The sequence below is a fragment of the Hemiscyllium ocellatum genome, chromosome 1, assembly GCF_020745735.1.
Source record: "Hemiscyllium ocellatum isolate sHemOce1 chromosome 1, sHemOce1.pat.X.cur, whole genome shotgun sequence".
Classification (NCBI taxonomy): domain Eukaryota; kingdom Metazoa; phylum Chordata; class Chondrichthyes; order Orectolobiformes; family Hemiscylliidae; genus Hemiscyllium; species Hemiscyllium ocellatum.
In genome coordinates, this window is record NC_083401.1 from 60,086,043 (window position 1) to 60,108,583 (window position 22,541).

At 42.1% G+C, this 22,541-nt stretch overlaps 1 protein-coding gene across 2 annotated transcripts in view; it reads left to right on the forward strand.

Moving 5' to 3' along the window:
* Positions 1-2,996: 2,996 nt before the first annotated feature.
* mtmr12 (myotubularin related protein 12) overlaps positions 2,997-22,541 on the forward strand; it is an 84,981-nt gene continuing 65,436 nt past the window's right edge. For both annotated transcript variants that reach the window (XM_060856376.1, XM_060856459.1), the window contains exons 1-2: positions 2,997-3,127; positions 21,514-21,565. In XM_060856376.1, coding sequence (XP_060712359.1) covers positions 3,059-3,127; positions 21,514-21,565 — 121 coding nt within the window. In that variant the 5' untranslated portion in view covers positions 2,997-3,058. The remainder of the gene's footprint in view (positions 3,128-21,513; positions 21,566-22,541) is intronic.

The window sequence follows — 22,541 nt, forward strand, 5'->3', positions numbered from 1 at the left end:
ACACCTCCCCCCTCACTTCCCTCCAAGGCCCCAAGGGATCCTTCCATATCCACCACAAATTCACCTGCACCTCCACACATCATTTACTGCATTTGCTGCACCCGATGTGGCCTCCTCTATATTGGGGAGACAGGCCGCCTACTTGCGGAATGTTTCAGAGAACACCTCTGGGACACCCGGACCAACCAACCCAACCACCCCGTGGCTCAACTCCCCCTCCCACTCCACCAAGGAAATGCAGGTCCTTGGACTCCTCCATCGCCAGACCATAGCAACACGATGGCTGGAGAGAGAGCGCCCCATCTTCCACCCTCCAACCACAAAGGATGAACTCAGATTTCTCCAGTTTCCTCATTTCCCCTCCCCCCACCTTGTCTCAGTCTCAACCCTCGAACTCAGCACCACCTTCCTAACCTGCAATCTTCTTCCTGACCTCTCCGCCCCCATCCCCACTCCGGCCTGTCACCCTCACCTTAACCTCCTTCCACCTATCGCATTTCAAATGCCCCTTCCCCAAGTCCCTCCTCCCTACCTTTTATCTTTGCCTGCTTGGCACACTCTCCTCATTCCTGAAGAAGGGGTCATGCCTGAAGAAGGGGTCATGCCTGAAACGTCGATTCTCCTGCTCCTTAGATGGTACCTGACCTGCTGTGCTTTTCCAGCAACACATTTTCAACTATTTTCACACTCTGCAGTATTCCTTGTGAACCTCAATCTCTTCCAGTCTAGATGCAAGTATCTCTGTATCTTCCTCGCCAACATTTTCATTTTCTATACTAAACACTGTTGAAAAATATTTATTTGGTGCTTCCCCTATCTCCTCTGACTCCACACACAACTTCCCATTATTATCCTTGATTGGCCCTAATTTAACTTTCGTCATTCTTTTATTCCTGACATACCTATGGAAAGCCTTAGGGTTTACCCTGATCCTATCCACCAACAACTTCTCAGGTCTCATCCTGGCTCTTCTGAGCTCTCTTTTTAGGTCTTTCCTGACTTCCTTGTAACCTTCAAGCGCCATAACTGAGTTTTCACATTTTGTCCTAACATAAACCTCCTTCTTCTTCTTGACCAGGGATTCCACTTCCTTAGAAAACCACGGCTCATGCGTTCTATATCTTCCTCCCTGCCTGACAGGTACATACTTATCTAGGACACACAGGAGCTTTTCCTTGAATAAGCTCCACATTTTTAATGTGCTCATCCCTGCAGTTTCCTTCCCCATTCTACGCTTCCTAAATCTTTCCTAATTGCATTGTAATTTCCCTTCCCCCAGCTGTAACTCTTGCTCGGTGGAGTACACCTATCCCTTTCCATCACTAAAGTAAACCTGACAGAATTGTGATCGCTGTCTCCAAAGTGCTCACCTACTTCCAAATCTAACTCCTGGCCAGGCTTGTTACCCAGTACTAAATCTAAAGTGGCTTCGCCCCTTGTGGGCCTGTCTATGTCAGGAAGCCCTCCTGTACACACTTGACAAAAAACTGACCCATCAATAGTACTCGTACTGTAGTGATCCCAGTTAATATTTGGATAGTTGAAGTCCCCATGACAACTACACTGCCTCTCTCACTCCTATTGAGAATCATCTTTGCTATCAATGATGAGCACTGACAGTTTCCAACTGTCACAATGATCATTATTTTAAAGTAATGGGATTTGTGCTTTACATGTCAATCAAGGTTTTAGCAACATATTCATGCCAGATCAACTCCCAGCTTACTAATTTCCTTCCCCTGTCCTTTGATAACAGCTTTTGCTTAATTTTCCTTCCTGTTGGGAGTTTCATGCCCAGTTTTAAACTTAAGGCTTTGAAACAGAGAATAGTCATTGAAACCATTCAGGGAAGAGGATGTGGGTATGTTAAACAAGCAGATATTTTTAAAATGAGTAGCTAAAAGTGAAATCTTAATCAAACAAGAAATAATTTGAATACTGGAAGGTTAATTAACACATTTATATACTTATGCCCATACCTCTGATCATTTTTACTCACAAAACAAATCATTAAAACAACTCAGAAACTGAAGAACTGATCGTGATCACGTCGCTTGTTCGTCGGAATTTGCTGAGAGTTTGACTGCCTCGGTTCTCACATCAGAACAAGCGACTACACCTGTACAGCACTTGATTGGTTGCAAGGCGCTTTGGAACACTTTGGTCACGACAGGAGCTTTATAGACCGCAAGTGAAAGAAAAGGACTGCAGAAGCTGGATATCGAAATTAAAATCAGAAAGTGCTGAAGAAGTCTTAGTATTCGTAACATTAACTTTCTCTCTGCACAGGTATTGCCAGGCCTGCTGAGTTTCTCCAGCACTTGCTATTTGTCATTTTATAAGATGCAAATCTTTCACTTGCGCTCTCTGATCTACACTGGTTTCTGGTTCCTGAACTCTTCCAATCTAGCATTCTCCGGCTGGCCTTCAAATCCCTTCCTGGACTCGCCCCGTTAGTCTAATGTGCCCCTGCACTACAACCAAGTCGTGTAAAGTCTTTTCATTCATTGTGCAAAATGCAATTCCAGATGCGGCACAAACATTGGTAGGTATTGCTGTCTCTGGATCTATTTAACATTGCGGCTACCAATCTGTTCTGGTTCACTGCGAGATACGAGTGTCCACTTGTCATGTACTCGCCCGAAGCTGCAATGTAAATGCGGCAACCAGGCTTTTTTTTTTACAAAAAACTTGCCAAGCCGCCTCCAAATCTTTTCTTTCCGGGAAAGAAAGCGATGTTGTCCGCAGCCAATAGCGATTGGCATTTTAGCCGACCAATAACTCGAAGGGCCGCTGGTTTCTAAGTCCTTAAATGGAGAGCAGACTGCGAGAAGGGGAAGGAATGACCAAGCGGTGAGGCGGGTGATGATTGACACGGATTGGAACCAATCCACGGCCGAAGAGTCCTGGAGACGTTCGGAAATGGAACGTTGATGGTGGATTCGAAGCCAATCAAAGGGAGCGAGAGGCGGGGCTAGGGGCTGAGCCAAGTTCAATCAGCAGAAGCACCACCTGAGCAAACAGCAACAAAGTAACCCGGAAAATAACCCCGCAGAAAATGCTCAGCTTAGGCTCGGGAGGTGGAAAAACGGCGAAGCCCTCATTTGTGTCTTATGTTTCACCAGAGGTCAGTCTTCTACGTCCTTTTGCGGTGTTTGAAATTAATTTTAAAAGCCAGAAGGAGGAATTCTGCGGCTGAATCTCATGCTGCTGAAGGCTTTGGTGGGGGGAACCTGCCGACTGGGCGCGGTGGCTGTTTATTCCTTTAGCAACAGTTTAAACTATGTCTGACGGCCTGGCATGAGAACGCTTCCAGCTTTGCAGTGCTCACTGTCTTTTAAAATTGGGTCAGGAAGAGCAATAAATATGCCAGTGTGGTGTAGTACATGCAGTTGTTCTGACATGATCGTACTACGCATGGAGTGTGGGTCTCTGTTACCTCGTTTCCAATGAGTTACTTAACACTTTTCTCTGATCCAGGTTATTATTATTATATTGCGGGGCAGTTGCAGTCTCGATTTCACCGGAAAGCAGCAGTGAAGTCTCAGAGGGGTTTTTAGTGGGTCAACTTTTTCATGGAATAAAATAGAACATTTATTCAGACTTACACTTTCATTTTAGTGAAGCCAGCACCTCTTAAGAGTGGACCTTGGAAAATTCTTTAAAATCTGTGCTGGTAATACACAGTGCAATCTATTTTTACCCAAGTGTACATGAACCGTGCCTTTATTTAAGAAGGGGCTCGCTTTGTTCAAGTATTTTACGGTCCTTTTTAAAACTGTGGTGTGCATGATTTGTGCAGTTTGAGATTAATGAAGAATATAGGATGTTGTCTGTCTGTGTTCCTCAATAAATTATATAGAATGCAATAGTTAGGTATCACCACAAATGTAAGACTGTTGCCTCATTCAATTACTGTGTGAACTTAGCCTCTGGATTGAGTTACTTACGGATTCCTGTATGTTCAATATTATCTATCAGTGGACAATTTAAACAAGTTATTGTTGATGACAGCAAGTTTGCTCTGTCTTTGTCAACATTACTTCCTTGTTATTTGTTCACAAGATGTGGGTGTTGCTATTATTGCCCATCCCAAATTCCTTTGGTGGTGAGATACATTACAAACTGCAACAGCTCAAAAAAGGTATCTTGGAATCATAGGTTCCTGACCGTTCAAAAACAGACCATCAAGTCCGCACTGACCATCCAATAAATATCCCACTCAGACCCATTCCACTACCCTATTACTTAACATTTACCCTGACTAATGCACCTAACCTACATATCCCTGGACACAACAATTTAGCTTGGCCAATTCACCTAACCCCCACATCTTTGGATTATGGGAGGAAACTGGAGCACCCGGAGGAAACCCACACAGACATGGGGTGAACGTGCAAATTCCACACAGACAGTCGCCCAAGGTCCGAATCGAATGCAGATCCCTGGTGCTGTGAAACAGCAATTAGACACCATGCTGCCCCACAGTAAGTATACCCATAGAACTATTAGGAATGGAGATCTAGTGACGGCAAAGGAATGGTGATTATAGTTCTAGGTTAGGATAGAGTGAGTTTTGAACAGGAACTTGCAGATAGTGTTCCCACAAGTGATAAGTGTCTGCAGCATCTGGGAAGGCATTGAGCACCAAGATTGCCATCTGAGAAAAAGCAGAAACAAAGCAAAAGCAGCACAAGGACCATGCTGCCACACCAATGCCCCATCCACCCCTTCCCATGACCACCTTCAGCCCCAAGTGTTACAAAGCCTGCGGAGACTGGATGGTCTATACAGCCACTGGAGTCACCTTGAGTGGAAGAGAGTCATCCTTGTTTGTGAGGGACTGCTGATGATGATATTCCCATGTCTTCTAGGTGGTAGGGTGTGGGAATTGGAAAATGCAGTTGAAGGAACCTTTTGTGAGGAGTTGTGCATCTGGCTGGTCTGCGGTCCAAAGTGACACCAATGGTATGAGTTCGATTCTCACACTGGCTGAGGTTACCATGTAGGATTCTTCTTCACAACCTCTTCCCTTGACTGAAGTGCAGTGACCCTCTGATTAATTCACCATCTGTTGTCTGTCTGTCTCTCTCTGATAAGAGTAGCATTGTGGTCTGATAGGATTGTGGCAACTTTTCTGTTCATTGTACATATTGTATGTACAATGTACATACTGGTCAAGCGAGTTACTGTTTTAAAGGTAATGATGAAAGGTCGTGATTTGGAGGTGCCAGTGTTTTACTGGGGTGGGCTAAGTTAAAAATCTCGCATCAGGTTATAGTTCAACAGATTTATTTGGAAACACTAGCTTTTGAAGCATTGTTCCTTCATTGGGTGGTTGTGGAGTAAAAGATCATAAGACACAGAATTTATAGCAAAAGAGTTACAGTGTCATTGAGCTGTAATGTTATATTAAACAAATTCAGATTAAGGCTTTTATCCTTTAGAATGGGAAATGCCAGTTCCAGTTTTTTAATATGTAAATCCCAGAACTTCTTTTCAGATACCCTCTCAAAATAACAACACGTGCCATCTCCGTTCAGGCAATACATTTAAAGTGTGAGGTTAAAGTCAGTTTCTGTCTCAATGTTGAGTGACACTGGTTCTGTTTCTAAAGTGGGCCTTACAGAATCTTACATGGATTTGTGCAGTTTTTTTGAGCAAAATAAAATGTAATTCTGCAATTATAAATTTATGGGGTGAATTTGTGTGTGCATTTGCAGGAGATACTGTGTGTGTATATAAGCTTGGTCAGGTATGTGTGAGAGTATGATGGGCTATAAGCCTGTAAGAGGATGTGTGCCTGAGCGTGTGTGTGTGTGTGTGTATATATATGTATATAGTGCATTGGGGTTACCTGTAATGAGACATGAACCCAAGGTCCCAGTTGAGGCCATCCCCATGGGTAGCGAACTTGGTTGTCAGCCTCTTTGTGCTGCTTTGAATTGTTGCTTGTCTCGAATTCCGCCTTGGAGGATGGTCACCCAAAGGTCCGACGCCAAATGTCCGGGTCTGCTGAAGTATTCCCCATCTGGGAGGGAACACTCCTTCCTGGTGATTGGCGAGACCGAGCAGATGCTATGGCAACAAAGTACCATGCCTCTCAGTATCCTTGCCTGCATGTACGAGAAAGACAACATGACTTGGCCATTCTTTCTAAGCTCTAGAAGTGGTGCATCTAGAAACTCTGTGTTCCAGAAGTCTTTGCTGTGTGTGGTCTTCAGACATTCACGCAGAAGAGAAAATTAGTGGGAAAGCTGCTTGTACCCTTGTAGTATTTATGACTTGTCCAGGTCATAAATATAACCATCAATATTTTTGGAGGTGTTGGTGTTGGACTGGGGTAGACAAGTTAAAAATCAACTAGGTGGAAGTGAGGACTCCAGTTACTGGAGATCAGGGTTGAGAGTATGTTGCTGGAAAAGCAGTGTGTCAGACAACATCCGAGGAGCACGAAAATCAACATTTCGGACAAAGGTCCTTCATCAGGAATGAGCCCTCGAAAGCTAGTGCTCCCAAATAAACCTGTTGGACTATAACCTGGTATTTTTTTAAAATGATAACCATCAAGGTGGTGTTAGTTGGGGATTCGGTAATGCCAATGAATATGTAATGACTAGACTCTCTTGTTGGCAATGGTCATTGCATGGCACTTGTGTAATGTTTGTTACTTGCCATTTGTCGCCCAAACCTGAGCATTGTCCAGGTCTTGCTGCATTTGGACATGGACTACAGGAAAGATGTTGTGACACTTGAAAGGGTTTAGCAAAAGTTTACTGATTGTTGCTAAGGTTGGAAGTTTTGAGGTATAGGGCGAGGCTGCAGCTATTTTCCCTGGAGAGTCAGCTGAGGGTGACCTTTATTGAGGGGTATGGGTGGGGTGAATAGTCAAGGTCGTTTCCCTCAGGTGTGAGGTGAAAGATATGAGATCTAACGGGCAACTTTTTCTCACAGAGAGGGTGGTGTGTGTATGGAATGAGCTGCCAGAGGAAGTGGTGAGGCTGGTACAATTAAACATTTTAGACGGCATCTGAATTGGTATAGGAATAGGAAGGGTTTAGAGGGATATGGGCCAAATGTAGTCCCATTTGCCTACGTGAATTTAGGATGTCTGGTCAGCATGGATAACTTGGACCGCAGGGTCCGTTGTAGGTCTCAACAACTGTTTCAGTATCTAAGGAGTTTTCATTGTGCAAAGCTAAGAGTCAATCATTATCAAACGTCCCCACCTAAAGGAAGGTTATTGAAGCAGCTGAGATAGTTAGGCTAGGATATTACTGTGAGGAACCTGGCGAGATTATGGCATTATTTCAAATTGTAAGGCTCAAAATCCTGCTTTTAATTTCTTGCTACATTGTCACTTGGTTGAAAACCTTAAACATCGAAATGGAAATTAATTAGTTAATTAATTAAATCACAGATGTATATCTGGTATGTAAATACTTCAGCCCGTATGATCCATGTGGCTTTGAAGATAGATGGAAAAGTTTAGGACTTCTACTTCTTTTAAATAAAAAGAGACACTTTGAGGAGATCTGATTGAGGTGTTAAAATAATGAGTGATCTAGGGAGAAAGTAGATTCTTTAGATTAGATTCCCTACAATGTGGAAACAGGCTCTTCATCCCAACCAGTCCACACCGACCCGCTGAAGAGTAACCCACCCAGAACCATTTCCCTCCAAATGATGCACCTAACACTGGGCAATTTAGCATGGCCAATTCACCCGGCCTGCACATCCTTTGGACTGTAGGAGGAAATCGAAGCACTTGGAGGAAACCCACGCAGACACAGAACGTGCAAACGCCACACACAGTCACCCGAGGCTGGAATTGAACCTGGGACCCTGGTGCTGTGAGGCAGCAGTGCTAACCACTGAGCCACTATGCCGCCTCTTGTTCCAAATTCTTTCATGAAAAGGATTTGGAACAAGGCACAGGTTTTTGAGTAACTAGTAAAATAAATACCTACAGTTGCTGAAAAAGCTCAGCAGGTCTCGCAGCATCTGTGAAGGGAAATCAAAGTTAGCATCCAGTGACCTTTCCTCCAAACTGGTGGGAGCTAGGAAAATGTTGGTTTATGTGCAGAAGAAAGGATGAAGAACGGGGTAAGAAGTAAACGATAGGTAGGGATAGAGCCCAAAGAGAAGGACCGTTGGACAAAGGAGTCAATATGATCTGGCGGGGAGGGTGACTAGCTGTTAATAGACTGTTAGTGGCTAACAATAGATAATGTACAATGGCAGACTTTAATAACCAGGCCTGGTGTGTATGTGGTAGGGGGCTAGGACATTGGGGAGTTAAAGTTATAAAATTATTGAAGTCTGGAGTGTCGCTATGGAGAAAATAAGGTGTTGTTCTTCCAGCTTGTGTTGAGCTTTGCTAGACTATTGCTGAAAGCTGGACACATGTTGGCTTCAGAAATGTGTTGTTAAAATGTAAAATTTGGTTTTAAGGTAGAAAATAGCCAAAAGCACTGTGGGGGTGGGAGCCATGTGTTCACAGGATGAAGGAAGGGCAGAAACCAAGATGAAGAGGGTTAAAATGATTGGAGTGGAAAGTGAGCATTTGAGATATGGAAATTGGGGAGGCAATTTTGCAGCATGAAGCAGAAGAGTTGAAGGCTCTGCATCAACAATAGACGAAAGCCTTTACCTGCTTCAATATTATGAAGCCTCTGCTGTTGAACCCCACTCCTCCAACTGCAACAAGGACAGAACTGCCCTGGTCCTGACCTTCCACCCCACCAATTTCTGGATAAAGTGCATCATCCTTTGCCATTTCCGTTGCCTAGAGTCAGATCTCACCACCAGAGATATATATTTCCTTCCCCACCCCTATCAGTATTCCTTCGCGACTCCCTCATTAGGTCCACAACCCTCCCAACCCCTGAGCTCCCTCCAAGGCCCCAAAGGATCCTTCCACATCTGGTAGAGATTTCCCTGCACATCCAAACACCTGATCTACTGTGTCTATTGCTCTCTTTGTGATCTCCTCTATATTGGGGAGACCAGATGTCAACTTAGAATGTCCCAGAGATATTCTCTGGGACACATGCATCAAACAACCCCACCATCCTGTGACCGACCATTTCAACTCTCCCTCCCACTCCATCAAGAACATGCAATTCCTGCGTCACCTCCACTGCCAAATCCAAGCTACCGATGCTTGGACACATCTAACCCTCCAACTTGCCCTCTTGAACTGTCCTACCTGTTCACCTTCCTTCCCCCTATCCAGTCTACCCTCCCGGCTGATTTATTACCATCACCCCCCACCTGCATCTAACTATCACCTTTGTGGCTACCTCCTTCCCCCCCACCCCCCCCCACCCCCCCTCCCCCAATTTTTAATGAAGAGCTTATGCCCGAAAAGTTGATTCTGCTGCTCCTTGATGCTGCCTGACCTGCTGTGTTTTTCCAGCACCACGCTTTTCAACAGCCTCTAACCCTGTCAGGAGGTTATTTTTGATCTGTCCTTGGCTCGCATTTCAACTTTTCCAGACAACTGTATTTATGTCTTGACTAACTATATAGTTAGTAAAAAAAAAACTCTTTAAATTCCATCAGTTAATGTTGGTGTAAATTAGGTAAGCACTTTAACATTTTGTCTTTTTTGCCTTTTGGCACACTTTCCTTTAGTTGAAATGTTTCAATGTTGGCACCACTTTAAGTCTGACACCTTGCAGTTTTCCTCCATTTTCTTTTCACAAATTGTAATCCGAGGTTTTGGATGGACCAGCATATATTGCCCATCCATAGTTGCTCCTTCAAGTGGTTGTAAACTGCCACCATGAACCACTGCAGTTCATTTGGTACAGCTGCAGTAGTCTTTGGGAGGCAGTATTTGGAGTTGTTTCCAAAATAAATTTCAGAGCAATTACCAATGGATGCTTTTCATTATTCACCAGCACTAATTTTAAACAAGCTATGCATGAATATTTCTTTCTTGACCTCAATGAGTTACCATTTTGAGGCTTCATGCTGAAACATGTTCCATGTCGCAAGTGGTCAAATTACTGATCTCGCACGTTTGGACTATTTAAGTATGTTATGCCCACATCTTAGATAAGATCATTGATATATAACATAGATAATATTGCGTCTTTCCAAACGTTGTTGAACTTTTCAGTCCTCATAATGAACACAGGAAGTATTATGGTGAAATGGCTTTATTTTACTGAAGCAATTTATAACTTTGTAGAACCTTTTTCATGGTTTGCAAAACAAATTTAACACCAAGCATGACATCTTGTAAAAACATGCAATATATCTTAAAAATAATTGAATTGTGAGGGAGAATGGCTCATTGGGCCTGCTGAGTAGAATGAGTGAGCCTGTGGAAGTCAAACAGTTGCATTTAATGTTCTTTCCTGTGATGCGGAGTGTGATGGAATAGTGCAACTTGTGGTATGATCAGTAAACGAGTAGCTATTACTTTCTATCTAATGTTTTTCAAATAATTCATTTTACTGCTGTATACAGGAATATGTATTTTAGCTCAAGTCTGCTCCACTCTGGCAAAGTGGAAAATTTGCCTGCATTCCTCTATCCATAAAGAGGGAGCATCCAACTTGGCCAATTACCTCATTATCAGTCAACTGTCCATCAGCAAAGTGATGAATGGGTCATCAACAGCATTATCAAGTGGCACTTACTCATCAATAACCTGCTCACTGACATTTAATTTGAGTTCCATCAGAATCACTCAGCTCCTGAACACATTACAACCTTGGTCAAAACACTGGCGGGGGGGGCGTGGAAGAGGTGCAATGAGAAGAAACTAAACTTGAGGGAGGTGAGCATGACTGCTCTTGACCTCAAGGTAGCATTTGACAGTGTCCCATCTAGTAAAACAGAAGGGAATCTGAGAAAACTCTCCATTAGTTGGAGTCATACCTGTCACAAAGGAAAATTGTTGTTTGCAGTTCAGTCCTCTCTGCTCCAGGAGTTCCTTGTGATAGTGTCCTAAACCCACCAAAGTTAGCTGTTTCATCAGTGATCTTTTGTCCATCAGAAGATCAGAGATGGTTATGTTCGCTCACGATGCACAGCATTCAATGAAATTCGTGGCAACTCCTACTGAAGCTGTCAGAATCAAAATATAGCAAGACCTGGATAATATCCAGTTTTGGGCTGATGAGTAACGATTAACATTTACACCACAAGTGCCTGGAAATGACCAAATTCAAAAAGAGAATCCAGCCATTACCTTTTTGACATGCAATGGTGTGGAGAGGAGTAGGCAAGGTGAGGACTACCAGGCAGGCAGATACTGAGCTAGATTGACTAGAGCTGATAGATTCAGTCCTTGCTTTACTATTGATAAAGATACTTATTGGACTCGGACACAAGGAAATGTTAAATGCAACTCACCTACACTTAACTTGTAAATGACTTGTGTATTATATTCAAATTTAATAATACCTAAAACACACCGTGCATAATATAATTAAATAAACAAAACTCCAAAGAAATAGCTTGAGTAGGTTGCGTAGTCCCTCAAGCCCACCCCCACCATTCAACTAAAATGATGGCTGATCTGTCCCAGACCTCAAATCCTCTTTAGTGTCAGCTCCACAGTCTTTAAATCTCTGGTTCTTATTGTTTTTTAAAAAAAATCTGTCTACCTACCTCTACCAGATATTTGCCTTTCATTCACCTTTCTATAGCCCCTTGCAGATTCCTTAAATCTTCCTCATAATATAAACCCTGTCCCACCCAAAGTTGGATCCATGACATTCTGCCCCTTCCTCTAAGCCAGGAATATAATAAATAATTGGGGCCCTATTACTGATCCCTGTGGCACTCTAATAGTTTTGTTCCAATTTGGGACAAATCCCATTATTCTACCTCTGTGTGTTAACTGTTCTAGTACCCCAATACCATGAGCTATTATCTCATGCAATAGGATTTTCCTGTGGTATCTTATTAAATGCTACCTGGAAATTGAAATACACTACATCTGTCTGTCCCCCTTACAATTCCTGCTTGTTACATCCTCAAAGAAGTCCAGCAAAATTCCCTTTCATCAAAACCACATTGTCTCTGTTAAGCTTTTCGAAATGGCTCCCTTTTTTTCCTTTAATTGGCTTTAACATTTTCCCAATCGTAGATATTAGGGTAACTGGTCTATAGTTTCCTGTCTTTTTTGTCTCCATCCATTCTTTAGCAGGGCCATTATATTAAGTTTCCCAATCAAAGAAGGCAGCTCAGCACCACCCTCAAGGGCAGCTAGGGGTCAGCAATAAGTATTGGCTAGCCAGCAACACCCATATTCCATGAGTGAATTAAAATAAAATTACAACCCTCCTGAAATTCAGTGGGCTGTGGAATATTTTGATGTGTCTATTATCTCTTCAGCCAATTCCTTCAAAACTCTTGGATGCAGGCCGTGAGATCCTGAGTGCTTGTCTGTCTCTTAATACCATTAGGTGACCTGTACTGTATACAGTACAGACTCCAGATATTTCATGACTACTGTAAATAACTAAACCATGTTGTGAAGGAGCCAGTGTCAGACTGGGATGGACAAAGTTAAAATTCGCACAACACCAGGTTGCAGTCTGACAGGTTTATCTGGAAGCACTGGCTTTTGGAGCGCTGCTTCTTCATGTGGTAGCTGTGGAACCAGACCATAAAATTCATAAGTCTGTAACCTTTTGCTATAAAATCTGTCTTATGATCCTGCCGCACTAACCAGATGAAGGAGCAGCACTTTGAAAGCTAGTACTTCCAAATAAACCTGTTGGACTAAACCATGACATTACTATATTTGTATTCCATTTTTATTGCAATAAATTAATTTTCTTCATTTTTAAATTAGTTTTGTTTTATTCTTCCTCCCAAACTGGACAATTTCACATTTTCCTACCATAGACTATGTACATCAGATCTTTGCCCAAAATAATATGGACAGGTTTTGTCCTCTTAACTAACTTGCAAACCTATCTTTGCCAAATTTTCTAATGGCACAATGATATCATCTGTCCCTCCTTATTACATAATTTATGTAAATTGTAAACAATTGCAGTTCCAGCCCCAATCTCGATAGCACACTACCTGTTACATCTTGTCAACCTGGAAAAAGATCCATTTATGGCTAGCCTCCTCTTGATGGTCAGCTAATATTCTATCCATGTCAATAAGCTGTTGCCTACAGCATGACTTTGCCTTATCGACAGTCTCTTTTCATGCAGTATTTCATAAATGCCGTCTAAAAATTATGTACAGTACATTTATGCATTTCCTTCATTCAGAACACTTGTTGCTACCTCAAAGAAACATAATATATTGCTCAAACATGATTTCATCATCAATGTTGATTTTGTATGATTACCTTATCCAAATGCTCTGCAATAACTTCTTTACTAATAGCTTTTCGCACATGCCCTGCGACACATTAAGCTAACCTGGTTTTACAGTTTCTCTATTCTGCCCCTCTCTTTGAATAAATGAGTTAATTTGTTACATAGAACAGTACAGCACAGAACAGGCCCTTCAGTCCACAATGTTGTGCCGACCATTGATCCTTATGTAAGGTAAGCCTAATGTACGAACCCTCAAATTTCTGTGACCATATGCATGTCCAGCAGTCTCTTAAATATCCCCAATGACCTTGCTTCCACAACTGCTGCTGGCAATGCATTTCATGCTCCCACAACTGTGTAAAGAACCTGCCTCTGACATCCCCTCTATACTTTCCGCCAAACAGTTTAAAACTATGACCCCTCGTGTTAACAATTTCTGCCCTGGGAAAAAGTCTCTGGCTATCAACTCTATCTATGCCTCTCATTATCTTGTACGTCTCAATTAGGTCTCCTCTCTTCCTTTTTTTCAATGAAAAAAGTCCAAGCTCAGTCAACCTCTCTTCATAAGATAAGCCCTCCATTCAGGCAGCATCCTGGTAAACCTCCTCTGAACCCTCTCCAAAGCATCCACATCTTTCCCATAATAGGGCGACCAGAACTGGACACAATATTTCAAGTGTGGTCTAACCAAAGTTTTATAGAGCTGCAAGAAGATCTCCGCCTGTTAATGAAAGCCAAAACACCATATGCTTTCTTAACAACCCTGTCCACTTGAGTGGCAATTTTAAGGGAACTATGTACCTGCACACCAAGATCCCGCTGTGCCTCCACGCTGCCAAGAATCCTGTCTTTAATCCTATTCTCAAATTTCAAGTTCGACCTTTCAAAATGCATCACTTCGTGTTTATCCAGGTTGAACTCCATCTGCCACCTCTCAGCCCATCTCTGCATCCTGCCAATGTCACGCTGCAGCCTACAACATTCCTCTATACTGTCAACGACACCTCCAACCTTTGTGTTGTCTGCAAACTTGCTAACCCATCCTTCAATCTTCTCATCCAAGTCATTAATAAAAATTACAAACAGTAGAGGCCCAAGAACAGAGCCCTGTGGAACATCACTCGCCACTGACTTCTAGGCAGAATATTTTCCTTCCACTACCACTCACTGTCTTCTGTCGACCAGCCAATTCTGTATCCAGACAGCTAAATTTCCCTGTATCCCATTCCTCCTGACCTTCTGAACGAGCCTACCATGGGGAACCTTATCAAATGCCTTGCTGAAGGCCATATACACCACATCCACCACTCTACCCTCGTCAACTTGTCTAGTAACATCCTCAAAGAACTCAATAAGGTTTGTGAGGCATGACCTCCCCCTCTCAAAGCTGTGCTGACTGCATTTAATCAAGCCATGCTCTTCCAGATGGTCATAAGTCCTATCCCTCAGAATCCTTTCTAACACCTTAGATGACAGACGTGAGACTGACTGGTCTGTAATTGCTGGGGATTTCCCTATTTCCTTTCTTGAAGAGAGGAATTACATTTGCCTCCCTCCAATCCTCAGGTACGACTCCGGTGGAGAGCGAGAGTGCAAAAATCTTCGCAAGCGGTGAAGCATTCACATTTCTCACTCTCCAAAGCAGCCGAGGACAAATCTGGTCTGGCCCTAGCGACTTGTCAATCTTAATGTTTGTCAAAATTTTCAGCACATCAGCTTCCTCAATCTCTATCTGTTCCAGCATGCTTACCTGCTCCTCAATGGTTTCATTCACTACAAGGTCCTTGTCTTTAGTAAAGACAGAAACAAAAAACTCATTAGGGCTTCTACCTCCTCAGACTCGATACGCAAGTTCCCTATGCTACCCCTGATCGGCTCTACTCTTTCTTTGATCATACACTTATGTGAGGAATAAGAGAAAAATGCCTTTGTGTTCTCCCTAATCCGTTCTGCCAAGCCTTTCTCATGCCCCCTCCTGGCTCTCCTCAGACCATTTTTGAGCTCCTTCCTCGCCTGCCTGTAATCCTCTAGAGCTGAGCAAGACCCTGCTTCCTCCACCTTACATAAGCTGCCGCCTTTCTTTTGACGAGAAGCTCCTCCGCTCTCATCATCCAAGGTTCCTTTATCTTACTCCTTCTTACCTGTCTCAGAGGAACACGTTTATGCATCACTCGCAACAACAGTCTCCATGTCTATCGTACCCTAATCCTTCTTGCCAAGCATTTTTCTATCCTTGTTATGTTGGGAGGGTAGGGGTTCAAGGGTAGAGGTGCGAGCAGTGGAGGAGATGGCCTGAAGGGCATCGTTGACCACATGAGGGGAAATTGCAATCTTTGAAGGAGGCGGCTGTCTGGGATTTTCTAAAGTGGAATCGGTCATCTTGGGAACAGATTCAGCAGAGGCAGAGGAATTGGGAATAAGGGATGGTGTTTTTACAGGAGGCAGGGTGAGAGGTGGTGTAGTTTAGGTAGCTGTGGGAGTCAATGGGTTTGTAGTAGATGTCTGTTGTTAGTCAGTTGCTGGGGATAGAGTTGGAGAGGTCCAGGAAGGGGAGGGAGGTGTCCAAGGTGGTTCAGTGAATTTGAGGTCCAGCTGAATGGTGTTGGTGAAGTTGAACTGTTTAACCTCCTCGTGGGCGCATGAGGTAGAGCCGATAGTCATTCATGTAGTGGAGGAAAAGGTGGGGAATGGTGCTGGTGCATCTGCGGAAGATGAACTGTTCCATGTACCTGAAAAAGAGGCAGGTGTAGCTGGGGCCCATGCGAGCACCCACGGATACCCCTTTGGTTGGGAGGAAGTCGGGGATTTGGAAGGAGAAGCTGTAAAAGGTGAGGCCCAGTTCAGCCAGGTGGACCAGGGTGTGAGTGGAATGGTACTGTTTGGGACGGTGTGAGAGGAAGAAACTGAAAGCTGGGAGGCCTTCATCTTGGTGGATAGATGTGGGTGTCCATGGTGAAAAGGCATGGGGGCCAGGGGAATGCAAGTCTTGGATTGGAGGATGTGGGTGGTGTCCTGAATGTAGGTGGTGAGTTCCTGGACTAAAGGGGACAGGACAGTATCAAGTTATGCAGAGATGAGTTCAGTGGGGCAGGAGCAGGCTGAGACAATGGGTCGAGGAAAAAGTGAGGACTGCAGATGCTGGAGATCAGAGCTGAAAATGTGTTGCTGGAAAAGTACAGCAGGTCAGGCAGCATCCAAGGAACAGGAAATTCGACGTTTTGGGCATAAGCCCTTTATCAGGAATCATCCTGATGAAGGGCTTATGCCCGAAATGTCGAATTTCCTGTTCCTTGGATGCTGCCTGACCTGCTGTACTTTTCCAGCAACACATTTTCAGCTGAGACAATGGGTCGATAGGGGAAGTCGGGTTTGTGGATGTTTGGTAGGAGGTAGAATTGGGCAGTGTGTGGTTCATGGACGATGAGGTTGGAGGCTCTGCATGGGAGCTCCCCCCCCCCCCCCCCCCCCCCCAAAGAGGCGATGTGGTTGTGGATGGTCTGGGAGATGATGGTTTGGTGATGGGAGGTGAGGTTGTGGTTGAGGGGGCATTAGGAGGAGTGGTCTGTGAGTTAGCACCTGGCTTCAGCAGTATATAGGTTGGGTAAGCATAGTCTGCCTTGAACAGGGTGACGAAACAGTCTCAAAGTTCTTTACAATCAAAACAAGACCTCTTTACTCCTGTATTCAAATTCTCTTACAATAAAGGCCAATATTGTCTTTGCCTTCCGACACCATGTTAGTTGTCAGTGATTTATGTCCCTTTTGAGAGGTTGGGAACATTTTGATGTTCCTTTTTAAAACAAAAATACGCTCCGCCTCCATTCTTCCTACCAATGTGTATAACTTCAGATTTTTCGTGTTATTTTCCAGCTCCCATGTTCTTGCTCACTTGCTCAGCCAGCCCATATTCCCTTGAAGCCTCTTTACACTTTCCTCACTACAAACAATAGCATTTAGTTTTGTTTTGGAAAATTAGCTGAAAGGCAAGAACATGTGAATATTTTGTAAATAATCCCAGTGTTTTGTTTTCCATATTCAGATGGTCCACTCCTTCTTCAAATTAATCTCTGAATAACCTTTCCATTAACTTTTCAAGACTGCTTAATTTCAGTTTAATTAGTGACTACTTTGGAGATGCTTTTAATTACTCAAATATTGATGAGACTGCTAAAGAAATTTGTAAGGAATTAAGTAATAGGAATAGTGATTTCCTTCTGCTCAGTTTGTAGCATCCTTCAAATGCTAATTTCTAATTTTATCTCCTGAAACTAGGTGACTCTCTTGTCCAGCATTGAGGGAGTCTATTTATGGAACTATCATATTTCTCGTGTATTTCTGTCTAAATGTATTAATATGTCATAGTATTGTTACTGCACAGAAGGTTACCATTTGACTGATAACCTTGCTGGCTCTTTTCATGGCAGAGTCAGCTGATTTACTCTTTTCTGTCGTGCTGTTAATTTTTCTTCAGATAATTCTCCAGTGCCTTTTCTTTATTTTTAAAAAAAAACCTTGATAGTCTAATTATCAGCTTTCATCACATTCAGTGCATTCTGAGACCGAACCTGTTATGCATTTTATTTTAGGAAGTCCTTATAGTGCCTTTGTATCTTTTGCCATAAAACAGTTCGGTGGTTTCCCAACCCAATATTTCAAGTCCTGCAACATTACTTGATGAGGAAGAGAGAGTTGTCTCTGACCATATTTTTCTCCCCTCTGTTTTGGTGAACTGATTGTTCACCATGAGACTCATGATTACTACATTCACTTAGATCAGTGAGTGCATTTTTACATTTTTGGTTTTCTTGCAATTTTTAAAACTTCCTTCCTTCCTTTACACGACCAGCATTTCCAGTTTTTGTTACTCTTAAAAAGAGAAGTAAATAATTGGCAAAGGTCCCAAAAAAGTAGTAGTTCTCCCACAGCCCAAAATGGTAGCAGAAATGATGTAATTTGGCACAACTGCTTCTCTTTTGTGTAGACTGAATCCACTGGTTAGATGACTTGTATTTTTGTCGATGGAAATTTTATTAGGAAGTAAGTAGCCTCTTTTATTAGAAAATATGCTGAAAGATGCTGTCAAAGCTTTTGGCCTTGGATTCCTCAGAACGGAATAGCAAGAGTACAAAATCTTAAAGGAATCAATGGTTTAGGTTGCATGCAAAGTGGGTGCTTGGTGCTGATCAAGTGAATTCTATGACAGATTTTGGCATGGATAATACACCAGAGAGTACTTTTAACTGCCAAGCTTTTGTTTAATTTCAAACCTGACAAATCTCTACTCTCTCAGTGGCAATGCCTTAACTAATGCACCAGGGAATGGCACTGCCCCGAGCTTTGTCTTAGTTGCAAAGTTGTGCTGCATAGACACGTTCTTTCTGTTTGCAGAGAACAGGGCTCTTATTGTGAACATGAGATACTTTTGGCGAGTGAACTACTTTGAACCGAAATGTAAACCAAATTAGTGACAGGCTTTCCCTGGAAGAACATTTAAGAACAAAGTTGACTTGTTTGAAACAGTGTTAAAACTACCTGCCACAGTGATCAATTTCACAACATCTCATGGTGAGATTTGAACTCATGGTCACATAGAATCCTTATCCTGTAGTATAATTAATGGTTAAGCAATTGTCATCCTGTACCTGAAGCTGGCTAGATATGTTGGGGGCATTCAAGCTGTTCAAGTTTTGATAACTCGAAGACAGAATTGAAGAAACTAAAATTCATGTTTCACTGCAATACCATGGCCGTAGTGTGCAGGAGCAATTCAGTAGGAATGTTTGCACAATTTATTTAATGAAAGCGTGAACTGTTTTAATGTTAAATGTTGACACAAAAATATGACTTGTTTTTATGAAGTAAAGTATTTTTTAATGTGCTGGTGGTTTGAGCTATACACAGGTCTTCTGTAATATAAACACCAGTGCTGCTGACATTGAAGTTATGAGTGTACCGGGAAAATTTTGGTTTGAAACTATGATTGTGAATTTCCCTCGACTTAAAGCTGCTGGTTATCACTGTCACTTTGTTCAAAATGATTTGGTTTGACAGCACTACACAATCATGAACCAAAGCAAACAGTAGGACCCTCGATGTGTGGGACTTGATGTAGTTTGATTAATACAGCTGAAAATCAATTTATTGCAAAAACTAAGCATTGCTAATCCTGAGCAAAATTAACAGAAATTCCAGTGGTATTTTGAGTGAGACTAGCTTCTAGTACAGGTTTGTTTAAACTAATGCAAAGATTGCAAAAAATCAGTGTGTTCAGCAGGGGAGATTGGTATTGAAGACCGTCCAGAAAACCTAAGCTAGGTTGATTTAAATGTGAAAAAGTGTTTTATGAAGAGATGGAGTAAGTTGGGCCTGTACTCCGAGACTATCTAACTTGATGAGGCCTTGACGAGGTAGGCATGGAAAGATTGCATCTCCATGAGGGGCCACAACATCCATTGGGCTTAATCTCAAATTTCTTACATTTAAGATAGTGATGAGGAGGCATTTCTTCTGAGGGTAATAGAGCTGTGGAATTGTTGACTAAAGAGGCTGGGTCATTAGAAATATTTTAAGGTGAACAAATTTTGATCATTTTTAAATTAAGGATTATGGGGACAAAGCGAGAAAGGGGAGTTGAAGATTACCCGATCAGTCACAATCTCTGACTGGTGGAACAGACTGGATAGGCTGAATGGCCTTTTTTTGTTCTTGCATCTTATTTAGGTTAACCCATTCTTAAGACACATTTCTTTTCAGTGTCATCAAGGTCATCCTGTAGAAAGAAATCAATATCTTTGGGAAAATTTGTCAGACATTTTGGAAATAAAATGTTATATTCTTTTCTCTGACATTCCTCTTCCGTAATTTGGAAAATGCCCATTTGTACTTCCCATAAAGGTTGACCAAGAATGGTTATTGATGTTGACATTGGGAACAGCATGATGCGATCCCAAACATTAAGTTTGTAATATTTACCATATTATTGTTCACACTGTAGACTTGTAATTTGAACACATATTGCATCTATAATCTGAATTATGTTTATATTCTGGACGTTTATTCTATATCTATAAACCCTTCTATTAGATTCTAGTCTGGAGTCATGATCAGGTAACAATTATCTCTATATAAACTACTGAACTTTTTAATTAGATTCTCACCTTTACTCAACTCATGCTGTTCTCATTTCCATTATTTCCGGATGTTCTCCAATTTCTGTTTTTTTTAAATAGTCCTACCTACCAAGATACCACAGAACAGGTAATATTCAAAGGCTAGAAATTGTTTTTTGCCTTTTATCTCTTGCAGAAAGAATTCAACCATCCATGTTTTGAGTGAAAGCTGATGAGTTTCTATCTGGGTATATTTGAGAGACTGTTCCCAGTGCTTTTGCAAAATTAGTTTCTAAGTAATTTTGGGTAATGCACCGTTTGACACACGCATTCCGTGTAATTCGCTATCACTGTGAGGTGATGCGATGAGAATAAAGAAAGAGAAATTTTCCAACTGGTCAGGCAGCATCAGTAACTAAACGGAGGAGATGAAAACTATTCAGGAAAAGAGGAAGAGTGTTAGAGGAGGAGAATGACGATTCATCAACAGAAACAAGGATGTCATGCTGTGATTGTACAGAGCCTTTGGGAGACCACCCTTGGAGGATTGTGTGCAATTTTGGTCACCTTATCAAAGGAAGGATGATCTGGTTACAGAAGAAATGCAACAAAGGTTGTCGAGACTGTTTGTTTGTTTCCTGGGATGAAAGGACTGACCTATGAAGAGAGATTGGGTTGGTTACAATTATATTCACTGCAGTTCAGGTCTTTTTCCTAGAATGTTGGAGTCCAAAACTAGAGGGTGTAGTTTTAAGGTGAAGGGAAAGATCTGAAAGGGACCCAAGAGGCAACTTCACGCAGAGAGTGGTGCATGTATGGAATGAGCTGCCAGAGGAAGTGGAGGCTGGTACAATTACAACATTTTAAGTCATCTGGATGGGTATGTGAATAGGAAAGCTTTGGAGGGATATGGGTGAAATGCTGGCAAATGTCAGATTGGGATATCTGGTTAGCGTGTAAGAGTTGGATTGAAGGGTCTGTTTCCATACCGTGTGACTGACTTCACCTAGATCTAATTTTCCTTTCACTCTAGATCATTATGTTCTTTAAGATGTTTTAACTGAATCCATGATTGAAAGTCTCTCTTTTTATTCCAGGAAATTAAAAAAGAAAATGTTAACGATGAGCTGAAGCCACAGTTACTACCAGGTAACTTAAACATTTTCTTTTAAAAGATTTGTGCATTAAAAGCCTAGTTTCCTTTTCAAGTGTTGGACAGAAGATTAGTCAAGGGTTTTCACTGTTGGTTGTTTTTGGAAGATACACTTCGTGATTAGGCCACTGAGTGTGCTGTCATTTATGAACATCGGCTTATTTTGTTCTTCCTGCCATGAGCTCTTATCCTTGCTACACCAAGAAAGTGAATTTACACTTGATTTTTAATATTTATCGTTAGTGTTTACTGCACCCTAGTGGCAAACAATTTTTTAAAGAATTTAAATGATCATGCCACAGGTTTACTCAAACAAACACTCCTGTGCTGAATTCTTCACTTGACTGCAGCAATCTATTAATGACCAATTGAAGCTAACTTTGGTTTAGCAAAAACGAAACTGTTTTGCGTTATTTTGTTCACACAACATTTTTAAACTAGACAAATTATATTTTCCAGCTGCAGCTGATTTGACTAAATATTTTGCAAGCTTTTTGTTTGCATCTAATAAGGACATCAAAAACAGGAACCATAATATTACTGATACCCAACTTCTGGACATTTAACATGAAAGGTCATCCTTGGGCCAATGAGTCAAAGTCAGGCGGAGGAAAAAGTGCTGGAGTACTCTGGTCTGGCAGCCTCTGTGAAGAGGGAGACATTCAGACAGTTAACAGGAGCTACTGAACTAAAGATGTTATGGGATTAATTTGAGCAGTTACTTGGGAGATGGACTGGGTATTTTCCCCTGGGTAACTATTTACTTGACTGTAATGGGACCCTTCGAATTATTTGTTTTTTCTGAATGGGTACTTTCATCGGTGAGGAGGGTCCTGATGAGGAATTACTCAGCAGAGTCTTCACTTCTTTTGGGAAATTTCTTGGGAGTTTGCTACATGAGGGATTCCACAAAAGTTGCCATACACAATCTGGCATTCAATTTAGGATTCAAGAACTCTGAAGGATTTTTTT